Here is a 15,324-nt window from a genome sequence, read left to right on the forward strand (position 1 = left end):
AGGAGCTGGGAAATCCCTCCTGAGGTCATCCCTGAACAATCCAGCCTTTCCCTTTCCGAGGGATTGGTGGCTGTGTGTGGGGACAGCTTGTGGCAATTTGGGGGGACCTGGGTGGGGACAGAGCTGAGCTGGAGGGAGATTTTGGAATTCCTATGGATGCAGATGGACCCAACAGAGAACCTGATGGGACAACAAGGCCATGGGGCTGAGTCAGAGAGAGATTTTTGATCATTTTGGGTCCAGATGGACCCAGTGGAGCAGCTGATGGGACATCAGGGCCATGGGGCTGAGCTGGAGGGAGATTATGGAATTCCTATGGATGCAGATGGATCCAATGGAGAACCTGATGGGACAACATCAGGGCCATGGGGCTGAGCTGGAGGGAGATTTTGGAATTGTTTTGGATCCAGATGGACCCAATGGAGCAGCTGATGGGACAACAAGGCCATGGGACTGAGCTGGAGGGAAATTTTGGGATCCTATGGATCCGGGTGGACCCAATGGAGAACCTGATGGGACAACATCAGGGCCATGGGGTTGAGTCAGAGGAAGATTTTGGGGTTGTTTTGGAAGATTTTGGGATCCCATTCATGAGCCAGAGGGAAATTTTGGGATCCCTATGGACACAAGAGAGAACCTGATGGGACAACAACAGGGCCATGGGGTCGAGTCAGAGGGAGATTTTGGGATCGTTTTGGACCTAGACGGACCCAACGGAGCACCCGGCGCAGGCGATGGGACAACAAAGCATTGGAAACTCCAGAGATCGCAGCTTTAATCAGGAACCTTCCCGGGTGACACGTCCCCTGCGCCCAGCTGGGGACAGGAACCTCTTCCCTGCTCATGGAAATGTCCGGAAGGAATGACGGAGGAGACCGGGGAGGAGGGAAGGGGGGAGGAGGGACACGAACGTGAGGTCACTCGATGGGTCAAAACCAGACAACACCGATGTCACACCCGGCCATCAGTCCCTCTGCGGTGGCCCGGTCACTTCCTCCGGCCGATCTGGGCCATGAGGTGGGCGTTGGCCGCCGCCTTGGCCCGCAAGTTCTTGGCCTTGGCGATGTTGAAGAGGATGTTCATGATGTTGGTGGGGACGTCGAGGGACAGGGTGACCTTGGTGCGCCGGTCGCTCTTGGCGCGGTTCTGGTACGTCTTGCCCTTCAGCTGCGCCTGGGACACCAGCTTGAAGGGACTTTCCCCCGGGAATGTCCTTTTGCCCAGCTCTTCCTCCTCGCCATCCTCCTCGGAGAGCTCCTCCAGGGACTGGGGCTCGGAGCCGCGCTTGTCCAGGACGGAGTTGTCCTCCTCGGGATGGACCTTCTGGGCTTCCTGCAGGGCGGCGTTGAGGCAGCTGAAGATGGAGGTGGCGCTGGTCAGGCTCAGGGCGCGGCTGGTCCCGGCGGCTCCGAGCAGCACGAGGAGGAGCAGCAGCCTGGGGTGGGACATGGCGGTGGCCTGGTTGTGGAGACACCGAGGGAGGGCAGAGAGGGACGTCAGCTTCCCGTGGGATGAGGGACACGGATCCAGCCTGTCCTCATCCCTCCCGTTCCTGAACTGCCCTCCCTGTGCGCCTGGAGTCACCTCCAGGTGACATTCTGTGTGGGAATGAGGTTCCTTGGGGTGCAACCTCCCTTGGTTTTGGGGTGATGGAGGGAGGTGGGGTGTCTGAGGAGCTTTGCCTCCATGGAGCTTCCAGGGAGGAGAGGGTTTGGCCTTCAGTTCCATGGAGCTTCCATGGAGGAGAGGGTTTGGCCTTTGGTTCCATGGAGCTTCCATGGAAAGGAGGATTTGGCCTTTAATTCCATGGAGCGTCCATTGAACTTCCATGGATGGGAGGTTTTGGCCTTTGCTTCTATGGAGCTTCCATGGAGGACAGGATTTGGACTTTACCTTCATGGAGCTTCTATGGAAAGGAGGATTTGGCCTTTCCTCCATGGATCTTCCATGGAGTTTCCATGGAACTTCCATGGAAGAGAGGCTTTGGCCTTCAATTCCATGGAGCTTCCATTGAACTTCCATGGAAAGGAGGTTTTGGACTTTACCTTCATGGAGCTTCCATGGAGGAGAGGATTTGGCCTTTGCTTCTATGGAACTTCCATGGAGGACAGGATTTGGCTTTCAATTCCATGGAGCTTCCACAGATGGGAGGATTTGGACATTACCTTCATGGAGCTTCCATGGAAGAGAGGATCTGGCCTTTTCTTCCATGGAACATCCATGGAGGACAGGATTTGGCCTTTGTTTCTGTGGAGTTTCCCTAGAGGAGAGGATTTGGTCTTTTCTTCCATGGAGCTTCCATGGAAAGGAGGATTTGGCATTTCCCTCTTGGAGCTTCCATGGAGAACAGCATTTGGCCTTCAATTCCATGGAGGACAGGATTTGGACTTTGCCTCCATGGATCTCCCATGGATCTTTCATGGATCTCCCATGGATCTTCCCTGGAGCTTCCATGGAGCTTCCATGAAGAACAGGATTTGACCTTTACTTTCATGGAGTTTCCATGGAGGGGAAGATTTGGACTTTGCCTCCATGGAGGTTCCATGGAAGACAGGATTTGTTCTTTTCTTCCATGGATCTTCCATGGAAAGGAGGATTTGGCATTTCCCTCATGGAACTTCCATGGAGGACAGCATTTGGCCTTTGCCTCCATGGATCTTCCACAGATCTTCCATGGAGCTTCCATGAAGGACAGGATTTGGCCTTTACATTCATGGAGTTTCCATGGAGGGGAAGATTTGGCCTTTGCCTCTATGGAGATTCCATGGATCTTCCATGGAGGGAAGGATTTGGCTTTCATCTCCATGGATCTGCCATGGAAGAGAGGATTTGGGCTTTTCCTTCATGTTACACCCATGGCTGCTGCCAAGAGCTGCTTTGGACCATGAGGCACCTCCAAGGTCACACCAGAGCAGCTTCACTTCCCACTTAAAAAACATTTTTTGGGGTATTTTTGGGCCTTTTCCTCCCATTTTTAGGGGTGTAAATCCCTGGAGAACCCTCCATCCCCACCAAACCTCCCCACCTCCCTCCATCCCCACCCCAAAAAAACCACCAAAAAGGGGTTTTTATCCCATGGCCAGGATGGAAAAACATCCTGGAATTCTGCCGGCATTCCCAATCTCCGTGCCCCATCTTGTGGCCAGCGACAGCAATTCCTGCTTGGGGACAATCCCTGGAATTCCAGCCCGGATTTCGGGGCTGGGAAGGTCCCGGGTGGCTCCGGGAGGTCCTGGGGACACTGCTGGGGATGTGCCTGATGTCCATCCCGACCCGATCCGAGTCACAGGATTTGTCACCTGCTGAGCCACGAGCCCTGGGAATGTCATTTCCTGGCTATGGAGAGGCAGATTTGGGGAGTTTTATTCCCTTAAATCTGCCATCCCTGGGAGTGGGAATTTGGGGAGGTTTTTCCCTATAAATTTGCCCATTTTTTCCCTCGGAGAGAGAATTTTGGGCAGATTGATTCCCTTAAATTTGGCATTTTCCATCCCTCAGGGAGGGAATTTTGGGAAGTTTTATTCCCTTAAATTTGGCATTTTCCATCCCTCAGAGTGGGAATTTTGGGAAGTTTTATTCCCTTAAATTTGGCCTTTTCCATCCCTCAGAGAGGGAATTCTGGGCTGGTTTATCCCATTGATTTTTCCATTTGCTGCCCCTCGGAGAGGGAATTTTGGGCAGATTGATTCCCTTAAATTTGGCCTTTTCCATCCCACAGAGAGGGAATTTTGGGAAGTTTTATTATCTTAATTCTGCCCTTTTCAATTCCTCAGAGAGGGAATTTTGGTCAGGCTTATCTCATTAACTCTTCCCATTTCCATCCCTCAGAGTAGGAATTTTGGAAAGTTTTATTCCCTTAATTCTGCCCTTTGCCATCCCTCGGAGTGGGAGATTTGGAGATTTATTCCCTTAATTCTGCCCTTTGCTGCCCCTCAGAGAGGGAGTTTTGAGAAGTTTTATTCCCTTTATTTTGCCCTTTTCCATCTCTTGGAGAGGGAATTTTGGTCAAGTTTATCCCATTAACTCTTCCCATTTCCATCCCTCAGAGACGGAATTTTGGGAAGTTTTATTCCCTTAACTCTGCCCTTTTCCATCCTCAGAGAGGGAATTTTGGGAAGTTTTACTCCCTTAATTCTGCCCTTTGCTGCCCCTCAGAGAGGGAATTCTGGGCAGGTTTATCCCATTGATTTTTCCATTTGCTGCCCCTCGGAGAGGGAATTTTGGGCAGATTGATTACCTCAAATTTGGCCTTTTCCATCCCACAGAGAGGGAATTTTGGAAAGCTTTCTTCCCTTTAACTCTTCCCTTTGCCATCCCTTGGAGGGTGGAATTTTGGGCAGCTTTATCCCATTAATTCTGCCCTTTGCCACCTCTTGGAGTGGGAAATTTGGAGATTTAGTCCCTTCATTTTGCCCTTTTCCATCTCTCAGAGTGGGAATTTTGGGAAGTTTTATTCCCTTAATTCTGCCCTTTGCTGCTCCTCAGAGAGGGAGTTTTGGGAAGTTTTATTCCCTTTATTTTGCCCTGTTCCATCTCTTGGAGAGGGAATTTTGGTCAAGTTTATCCCATTAACTCTGCCCATTTCCATCCCTCAGAGTGGGAATTTTGGGAAGTTTTATTCCCTTAATTCTGCCCTTTTCTATCCCTCAGAGTGGAAATTTTGGGAAGTTTTATTCCCTTAATTCTGCCCTTTGTCATCCCACAGAGAGGGAATTTTGGGAAGTTTTATTCCATTTAACTCTTCCCTTTGCCACCCCTTGGAGTGGGAAATTCGGAGATTTAGTCCCTTAATTCTGCCCTTTGCTGCCCCTCAGAGAGGGAGTTTTGGGAAGTTTTATTCTCTTTATTTTTCCCTTTTCCATCTCTTGGAGAGGGAGTTTTGGGAAGTTTTATCCCATTAACTTTGCCCTTTATTGTCCATGGAAGAGGGGAGAGATTTGGAGAATTTCATCGCCTTAATTCTGCCCTTTGCTGCTCCCCAAAAAGGGAATTTCGGGCAGATTGATCCCCCTAATTCTGCCCTTCGCTATCCACGGAAAGCAGAATAAATTTGGGAACTTTATCCCCCAAACTCTGCCCTTTCCCACCTTTCCCAGAGGAAATCCATCAGGATTTGGCTCCAGCAGTCAGGATTTTGGGGGAGCTGCTCCATTTCCACGTCCTTCCCTCCCATTTCACCCTTTCCCAAAATCCCACAGATCTCCAAATCCCAAAATCTCCCCGGGAAAAATCCATCCCTCAACATTTTCCCTGGATCCGGATGAGGAGGAGGATGAAGATGATCCAGGAAAAGCTTTTCCTGCAGGATGAAGGGAGAAAAACTCTTCCCAGCCACTCAACCCCCACCTGGGAATAATTCCAAACTCTCCCTCCTCCACCCCATAAATCCCACATTTGGGGTTTTGGATATTAGGACATCCCAGGATTTCATTTTTCCTCGGAAAAGCTTAATAGGATGAAGATTTTCCCTAAATTCCCCTTTTTCCAGCTGTAGGATGATTTTTCCCTAAATCCCCTTTTCCCAGCTGTAGGATGATTTTTCCCTAAATCCCCTTTTTTCCAGCTGTAGGATGAAGATTTTCCCCTAAATTCCCCTTTTTTCCAGCTGTAGGATGAATATTTTTCCCTAAATCCCTTTTTTCCAGCTGTAGGATCAAGATTTTCCCTAAATCCCTTTTTTTCCAGCTCTAGGATGAAGATTTTCCCCTAAATTCCCTTTTTTCCAGCTATAGGATGAAGATTTTCCCCTAAATTCCCCTTTTTTCCAGCTCTAGGATGATTTTTCCCTAAATCCCTTTTTCCCAGCTGTAGGACGAAGATTTTCCCCTAAATTCCCCTTTTTTCCAGCTGTAGGATGAAGATTTTCCCCTAAATTCCCCCTTTTTCCATCTGTAGGACGAAAATTTTTCCCTAAATTCCCCTTTTTTCCAGCTGTAGGACGAAGATTTTCCCCTAAATTCCCTTTTTTCCAGCTGTAGGATGAAGATTTCTCCCTAAATTCCACTTTTTCCAGCTGTGTTTGATTTCCCACCCTCGGGAAATCCAGCCCGGGGCTGTGAATTTGGGAATTCTGGATTTTTCCCAGCCCTGGGAGATTCCAAACACCAAAATATTCGGGAAGATCCCCAATATTCCCCCTCCGAAATCTCCCAGCAGCATCTCCCCCTCCCCTTTTCCCTGAAATCTGCTCATTCCCCCTGGAATTCCTCCAGCTTTTCCCACTTTTCCCAAAACTCTGGGAAAGGCAGAGCGCAGGGAAAAGGCGGCTGGAGAGATCCACACCCATCCCTCCTCCTCGGGGTGGAAATCCTGGCGAAAAGCAACAAAAATCGAGGAAAAAACCAGCGAGGAAAAGCAAATTTCGGGGGGTTGGGTTGATTTTGGATGTTTTTTTTTTTCCCAGGAAGTTTTTATGGAGAGGAAAAAAAAAAAAAAGGTGGGATTGGGTTTTTTCTCCGTGCTGAGATGAGGAGGGAGAGGAGGAAAAAATCGCCTGCGGTGGATGGGAGGAAATCAGAATTAAATCTGCCGCTGGAGGGTGAGGAAAGCTGCGGGAATTGCTGGGAAAAAAAAAACCCGGGAGGGTTTTTGGGGGAATTTTATCCGGATAAATCCACCCCACAGCCGGATTGCAGGAGGTTTATTTTTTGGTGAATCCTGAGAATCTCCCGCTGGGGCTGGAAAGGAGGGAAAGGAACAATTCCAGCCGGGAGGCTGCGGAAAATCGGGATGGAGGATTTTCTCTCCCGGCGGCGGAGGAATGGCATCGAGGTGGTTTTTTTTTTCCCTGCTCCGGAGGAAATTTGGGATAAAACTGCCGAGGAGATCTTGGAGAGTTTTGGAAACTCTGTTTTTTCGCTGTCTGCGCTTCCCCCGGTGAGTTTTTCCCGCTGAGAATTCCCAGCGGGAATTCTGAATTCCAGGCGGGCTCGGGGGGGGGTGGAAGGGATTGGATTAATTTCCCAAAATTTCCCAAAATTTCCCAAAATTTCCCAATCATTCCCATGCTGCCCGTTCTGATTTGCCTCCCAAAAATCGCTGCGCTAATTAAAAAAATAATTATTTTTCTCCAGAGGGAGGGCGAGAGGAATCTTTAACCCCTTGACATAAAAATATTTTAAATTTCTCTTCCCTACCTTTCCCTATTTTTAAATTTTTTTTTCTCCATAAAAACCCCACCGAATCTGAGGATTTCCTAGGGAATCTCCCGAGGGGAAAACACTGAAATATTCCAAGTTTTGGGGGAAATAAATTCAGGGAATAAATGCAATCCGAGAACTCACCTGCTCGTCCTGGCTGGGAAGGACTTTCTGTGGAATCACTCCCAGAAAAAAGGCATCCGGAGCTTTTCCTCCCCAAAACTTCTCCTCCCAGATTTTTTTTTGGCTCCGAGTGGTTGGGAATATTTTTCCCCTCTCTCTCTCTCTCTAAAAAACCCTTTTTTCCCTGGTGGATTTATAAAATCCAAGGATCACGAGGTCGGAGCTGTAATTGGGAATGATTTCATTAAGATGAGGTCAGAGCCGGCCGGGCGACGTCACGGAGCTTCTGAAAAAACTGGGAAAAGCCGGGAAAAGACGTAATCCCATAATAATCTGGGAAGAGTCACCCCGAACTGGGGTTGGCGTCAGCGCGGGGGGGTTGTGGGATCACGCAGATCTCTGTCCCTGTGCCCAGTTCTCTGTCCCCAGCCCTGTTCCCAAATCCTCATCCCTGTTCCCAAATCCTCATCCCTGTTCCCAAATCCTCATCCCTGTTCCCAAATCCTCATCCCTGTTCCCAAATCCCCATCCCTGTTCCCAAATCCTTATCCCTGTTCCCAAATCCTTATCCCTGTTCCCAAATCCTTATCCCTGTTCCCAAATCCTTATCTCTGTTCCCAAATCCCTATCTCTGTTCCCAAATCCTTATCTCTGTTCCCAAATCCTCATCCCTGTTCCCAAATCCTCATCCCTGTTCCTAAATCTTCATCCCATCCCTGTTCCCAAATCCTCATCCCTGTTCCCAAATCTCCACTCCTATCCCAGATTCTCCATCCCTATCCCAAATTCTCCATCCCCATCCCCAAATCCCTATCTCTGTTCCCAAATCCCCATACCAATCCCTGTTCCCAAATCCCCAGCCCTGTTCCCCAATCTCCATCCTTATCCCTGTTCCCAAATCTCCCAAATCCCAAATGGTGTAATTCTCTATCCCCATCCCTATTCCCAAATCCTCATCCCTGTTCCCAAATCCCCAGCCCTGTTCCCCAATCTCTATCCTTATCCCTGTTCCCAAATCCTCATCCCCGTCCCCAAATCCCCATTCCCAAATCCCTATCTCTGTTCCCAAATCCCCATACCAATCCCCATCCCCAAATCCCCAGCCCTGTTCCCAAATCTCCCAAATCCCAAATGGTGTAATTCTCTATCCCCATCCCTGTTCCCAAATCCTTATCCCCATCCCCAAATCCTCATCCCTGTTCCCAAATCTCCATCCCCATTCCCAAACCCTCATCTCTGTTCCCAAATCCCCATCCTTATCCCCATCCCCAAATCCCCATCCCTGTTCCCAAATCTCCACTCCTATCCCAAATTCTCCATCCCCATTCCCAAATCCCCATCCCTGTTCCCAAATCTCCATCCTTATCCCTATTCCCAAATCCTCATCCCCATCCCCAAATCCCTATCCCTGTTCCCAAATCTCCCAAATCCCAAATGGTGTAATTCCGGATGAATTAATTCCGTCGGATTTCATTTCATTTCAATTTTTATTCATTTCCATTGATTTAATTCCATGAAATGTTAATTTTATGGCTCTGAGGATGCCTGTTGGGATTCCAGAGTTATCCCAATTAATGGGGTTTGATTCCCAGAGTGGGGCTTTGGAAATCTGCTTTGCCAGTTTTCCCAATTTTCCCATTTCTAGGGGATTTTCTCTTCCCATTCCGGCAGGGAAATCCCTGGAATATTGAAATTTGGGGAAACTTTTGGGATTTGTTAGCAAAATCCCAGGGGAAGCTTTGGAAGGGATGAGGAGAAAAAAAATCCAATTCCCCAAAAATCCATCAGGATTCACTAGGATCATCCTGGATCTGCAGCTGGGTGGGAAAATTCCCAATTTTTTGGGCTGCCAGGAGCAGAGTGGGGCCAGTGGGGTCAGAGTGACCTCTGTGGTGTCATGGGGTGGGAGGAGAGGAGGAGGGGATGGGATTTGGGATTTGGGAATGGGGATGGGGATTTGGGAACAAAAATGGAGATTTGGGAACAGGGGTGGGGATTTGGGATTTGGGAACAAAGATGGAGATTCGGGAACAAGGATGGGGATTTGGGAATGGGGATGGAGATTTAGGAACTTGGATGAGGATTTGGGAACAGGGATGGGGATGGAGATTTGGGAACAGGGATGAGGATTTGGGAACAGGGATGAGGATTTGGGAGTTGGGATGAGGATTTGGGAATTGGGATGGAGAATTGGGAATAGGGATGAGGATTTGGGAACAGGGATGGGGATTTGGGAACAGGGATTGGGATTTGGGAAAGGGGATGGGGATTTGGGATTTGGGAACAGAGATGGGGATTTGGGAACAGGGATGGAGAATTTGGGATAGGAGTGGAGATTTGGGAATGCGGATGGAGATTTGGGAACAAAGATGGAGAATTGGGAATAAGGATGGGGATTTGGGAACAGGGATGGGGACAGAGAATTTGGAACAGGGATGGGGGTGGAGATTTGGGAACAGAGATGGAGAACTGGGAATAGGGATGAGGATTTGGGAACAGGGATGAGGATTTGGGAGTTGGGATGAGGATTTGGGAATTGGGATGGAGAATTGGGAATAGGGATGAGGATTTGGGAACAGGGATGGAGATTTGGAAATGGGGATTGGGATTTGGGAATGGGGATGGAGATTTGGGAATGGGGATGAGGATAGAGAATTGGGGACAGGGATGAGGATGGAGATTAGGGAACAGGGATAAGGATGGAGATTTAGGAACAGGAATGGGGATTTGGGAACAGGGATTGGGATTTGGGAAAGGGGATGGGGATTTGGGATTTGAGAACAGAGATGGGGATTTGGGAACAGGGATGGAGAATTTGGGATAGGAGTGGAGATTTGGGAATGCGGATTTGGGAATAGGGATGGAGATTTGGGAACAAAGATGGAGAATTGGGAATAAGGATGGGGATTTGGGAACAGGGATAAGGATGGAGATTTGGGAACAGGGATGAGGATTTGGGAATGGGGATGGGGATTTGGGAATAGGGATTTGGAACAGGGATGGAGATTTGGGAACAGAGATGAGGACAGAGCATTTGGAACAGGGACGGGGGTGGAGATTTGGGAACAGAGATGGAGAACTGGGAACAGGGATGGGGATTTGGGAACAGGAACAGAGATGAGGAATTGGGAACAGGGATGGGGATTTGGGAACAAAAATGGAGATTTGGGAACTTGGATGAGGATTTGGGAACAGGAATAGGGATGGGGATTTGGGAACAGAGATAAGGATGGAGACTTGGGAACACAGATGGAGAATTGGGAATAGGGATTGGGATTTGGGAACAGGGATGGGGATTTGGGAATGGGGATTGGGATTTCGGAATAGGAACAAGGATAGGGATTTGGGAATGGGAATGAGGATTTGGGGATAAGGATGGAGAAATGGGAACAGGGATGGGGATTTGGGAACAGGGATGAGATGGAGATTTGGGAACTTGGATGGGGATTTGGGAACAGAGATGGAGATTAGGGAACAGGGATAAGGATGAGGATTTGGGAACAAGAATTGAGATTTGGGAACTTGGATGGGGATTTGGGAACAGGGATGGGGATTTGGGAACAGGAATAGGGATGGGGACTTGGGAACAGAGATGGGATGGAGATTTGGGAATGGGGATGGAGATTTGGGAACAGAGATGTGGATTTGGGGATGGAGACTTGGGGACAGAGATGGAGAACTGGGAATAGGGATGAGGATTTGGGAACAGGAATTTGGGATTTTTCAGGGAAACTTACAGTGAAACTTTTGGGAATATTCGGGAAAACCTTCGGGAGTTTTATGGAGGAAAAGTGGGAAAACCAGAAGGCAAAGGCTGGGAAAAAAGTAGGAATTTCCTGGTTTATCCCTTTGAAAGCAAATCTGACTTTTTCAGCTGCCAGGGTTGGAGTTCCTCCTCCTTGGGAGGAGCAGAGAGGAGATTTCCCTGCAGGAAAATTGAAATTCCAAGAGAAATTTCCGTGGAAATATCCCTGGGATGTGCCAGGAGCACCCCAGGAGCTGGGTGGAGGCAGGGAGGATCAAAATCCCCAAAATTTCCCTGAAAAATCCCCAAAGTTTCCCTGAAAAATCCTGAAATTTTCCTTGAAAACTCCTGAAAGTTTCCCTGAAAACTCTGGAAGTTTTCCCTGAAAAATCCCAAAATTTCCCCAAAAATCCCAAAAATTTCCCTGAAAAATCCCAAAATTTCCCCAAAAATCCCAAAAATTTCCCTGAAAAATCCCAAAGGTTTCCCTGAAAACTCCCCAAATTTCCCTGAAAACTCCCATAAGTTTTCCTGAAAACTCCCAAAATTTCCCATAAAACTCCCACAAATTTCCCAGAAAAATCCCAAAATTTTCCTTGAAAACTCCTGAAAGTTTCCCTGAAAACTCTGGAAGTTTTCCCTGAAAAATCCCAAAATTTTCCCAAAAATCCCAAAAATTTCCCTGAAAAATCCCAAAGGTTTCCCTGAAAACTCCCGAAGGTTTCCCTGAAAACTCCTGAAGGTTTCCCTGAGAACTCCTGAAAGTTTCCCTGAAAAATCCCAAAAATTTCCCAAAAAAACCCCAAAATTTCCCTGAAAACTCCCAAAGGTTTCCCTGAAAACTCCCAAAAATTTCCCTGAAAAGTCCCAAAAGTTGCACAACAAACTCCCAAAAGGTTTCCCTGAAAGCTTCCCTGAAAACTCCTGAAGGTTTCCCTGAAAAATCAAAAAAAATTCCCACAAATCTCCCAAAAATTTCCCAGAAAAATCCCAAAGGTTTCCCTGAAAAATCCCAAAATTTCAAAAAAAAAATCCCCAAAATTTCCCAGAAAACTCTCAAAAATTTCCCTGAAAAATCCCCAAAATTTCCCTGAAAAATCCTGAAATTTTCCCTGAAAAATCCCATAACTTTTCCTGAAAACTCCCAAAAGATCAACACCTCTCCTCACCTCTTCCCACCTCTTCCCGAATTTCCAATTTCCGTCTCTGAGTCACACTTGGAGCCAAACGTGGGCAGAGAAGGAAATCATTAAAGTTTCATCTCCAGCAGCCTCGGAAACAAAAAAATCCCCAAAAAATCCCAAAAAATCCCCAAAAAATCCCAAATCCCAGGAGTTTTGCCAGGTTTAGGAAATCCCATTTGCAGCTTGCAGCATTGGGACTGTGGGAAAAAAAATCAGGGATTTGGGGTCACTTTATCCCAAAAACCTCGAAACCAAAAAATGCCAAAAAATGCCAAAAAATCCCAAAAAAATCCCCCAAAAATCCCCCAAAAAAGCCCAAATCCCAGGAGTTTTGCCAGGTTTAGGAGATCCCATTTGCAGCTTCCAGCATTGGGAATGGGGGAAAAAAAAAATCAGGGGTTTGGGGTTGTTTGATCCCAAAAGCCTCGAAACCAAAAAATCCCCCAAAATCCCCAAAACCTCGAAACCAAAAAATCCCCCAAAATCCCCAAAACCTCGAAACCAAAAAATCCCCCAAAATCCCCAAAACCTCGAAACCAAAAAATCCCAAAAAATCCCCAAAAAATCCCAAAAAATCCCCAAAAAATCCCAAATCCCAGGAGTTTTGCCAGGTTTGGGAAATCCCATTTGCAGCTTCCAGCATTGGGAATGGGGGAAAAAAATCAGGGATTTGGGGTTGTTTCACCATAGGAACTTCGAAACTAAAAAATAAAAAAAAAATCCAAAAAAATCCAAAAAAATCCCCAAAAATGCCAAAAAATCCCTAAAAACACCAAAAAATCCCCCAAAATCCCCAAAAATGCCCAAATCCCAGGAGTTTTGCTCGGCTCAGGTGATTTCATTTTGCTTCTTCCAGTGCTGGGATGGGGAAAAAAAACCCCTGGATTTTTGGGGTTGTTTTGTCCCAAAAGCCTCAAAACCAAAAAATCCCCAAAAATCCCAAAAAATCCCCCAAAATCCCAAATCCCAGGAGTTTTGCCAGGTTTGGGAGATCCCATTTGCAGCTTCCAGCATTGGGAATGGGGGAAAAAAAATCAGGGGTTTGGGGTCATTTTATCCCAAAAACCTCGAAACCAAAAAATCCCAAAAAATCCCCAAAAAATCCCAAAAAATCCCCCAAAAAATCCCAAATCCCAGGAGTTTTGCCAGGTTTGGGAAATCCTATTTGCAGCTTCCAGTGCTGGGAATGGGGGAAAAAAAATCAGGGGTTTGGGGTTGTTTGATCCCAAACCCTCAAAATCAAAAAATCCCCAAAAATCCCCAAAACCTCGAAACCAAAAAATCCCCAAAAATCCCCAAAAAATCCCAAATCCCAGGCGTTTTGCCAGGTTTAGGAGATCCCATTTTGCTGTTTCCAGTGCTGGGGATGGGGGAAAAATCAGGGATTTGGGGTTGTTTGATCCCAAAAGCCTCGAAACCAAAAAATCCCCCAAAATCCCAAAAACCTTGAAACCAAAAAATCCCAAAAATGTCCAAATCCCATAAGTTTTGCTCGGCTCAGGAAATCTCATTTTGCTGCTTCTAGTGCAAGGATGGGGAAAAAAATTGGGATTTGGGGTTGTTTCACCCCAAAAACAAATTTTAAAAAAGCCGAAAAATGGCAAAAAATGCCCAAAAAATGACAAAAAAATGCCAAAAAATCCCCCAAAATGCCAAAAAATCCCCCAAAAATCCCAAATCCCAGGAGTTTTGCTCAGATCAGGAGATCCTATTTGCTGCTTCCAGTGCTGGGGATGGGGAAAAAAATCAGGGATTTGGGGTTGTTTGATCCCAAAAGCCTCGAAACCAAAAAATCTCCAAAAATCCCAAAAACCTCGAAACCAAAAAATCCCCAAAAATCCCAAAAAATCCCCCAAAAATCCCAAATCCCAGGAGTTTTGCCAGGTTTAGGAGATCCCATTTTGCTGTTTCCAGTGCAGGGATGGGGAAAAAAAAAATCAGGGATTTGGGTTTGTTTCACCCCAAAAACCTCAAAAACAAATTTTAAAAAAGCCAAAAAATGGGAAAAAATGGGAAAAAATGCCAAAAAAAAGCCAAAAAATCCCCAAAAATCCCCCAAAATCCCCAAAAATCCCAAATCCCATAAATTTTCCTCAGCTCAGGAGATCCCATTTGCTGCTTCCAGCCCCAGAATTCCATGGGGGATTCAGACAAGGATTTGCTGAGAGAAAAAAAGGATTTTTTTGGTTGGTTTTGTCATTTTTAATCTTTAGGATTAATTTTTTTTTTTTTTTTTGAGTTTTCCAGGCTGTGGAAGGAGGAGAATCTCCCTGGGATATTCCCAAATCTCCCTGGAATATTCCCAAATTTCCCTAATCTGGAATATTCCAAATCCTCCAGCAAACCCTTCCTGTGCCACGAGGCTGATTTGGGGCATTTTATGGGATTTTTCTTCCCAAAAACTCCATTTTTGGGGTTGATTTTCACTCCTTCCAGCGACTCAAACCCACAAATCCTTTCCAAGGATGGAAAATATTGGGAAAAAACTCCAAATATTGGAAAAATTCCAAATATTGGAAAACTCCAAATACTGGAAAATTCCAAATACTGGAAAATTCCAAATACTGGAAAATTCCAAATACTGGAAAATTCCAAATATTGGAAAACTCCAAATATTGGAAAATTCCAAATATTGGAAAAATTCCAAATATTGGAAAATTCCAAATATTGGAAAATTCAATCCAATGGGAGGAGAAGAGTTGGAAACACAAAATTTATTACTTTAAAGTGATTATTTTGCCTTTTTTTTGGTCCTTTTTTTCCACTTTCCCTGCAGGATTTTCATCCCTGGATTTCCATCCGCGTTTCATCTTCGTAATTAATTATTAATTATTAATTAATTGATTACCTCAAGGGCTTTGGATGCAAACGGAATGTCAGGAATCCTCCCTGGGATGGAAATTTCGTCAATTTTGGGGGTTTTTTTTGGGAGGAAATGATGAAAAATCTCTTGGGCCAAACCCAAAGCTCCAGGTGTGGAATTAAACTTGGATTTTGCTGCTTTTCCCAAAAAAATTTCCTTGGATTTCTCCTCTTCCCGATGGGAGAGGAGAAAAAAAAAAAAAGTGCTGGAAAATTCAAAATAATTCCGAATTTTCCTCCTGGAATGGTTTTATTTCGGTGTTTCTGTTGC

At 46.3% G+C, this 15,324-nt stretch overlaps 1 protein-coding gene across 1 annotated transcript; it reads right to left on the reverse strand.

Annotated features, from left to right (window-relative positions):
- Positions 1–863: 863 nt before the first annotated feature.
- On the reverse strand, positions 864–7,366 carry UCN3 (urocortin 3). Its single transcript, XM_085078998.1, has 2 exons — positions 7,284–7,366; positions 864–1,458 (listed from the first exon to the last, which is right to left on the reverse strand). The coding sequence occupies exon 2, from the start codon at positions 1,447–1,449 to the stop codon at positions 988–990; it is 462 nt and encodes a 153-aa protein (XP_084935124.1). The 5' UTR covers positions 1,450–1,458; positions 7,284–7,366; the 3' UTR covers positions 864–987.
- Positions 7,367–15,324: the final 7,958 nt, after the last annotated feature.

Source organism: Lichenostomus cassidix, chromosome 1Aa (assembly GCF_008360975.1).
Source record: "Lichenostomus cassidix isolate B80296 chromosome 1Aa, HeHo_3.0, whole genome shotgun sequence".
NCBI classification, from domain to species: Eukaryota; Metazoa; Chordata; class Aves; order Passeriformes; family Meliphagidae; genus Lichenostomus; species Lichenostomus cassidix.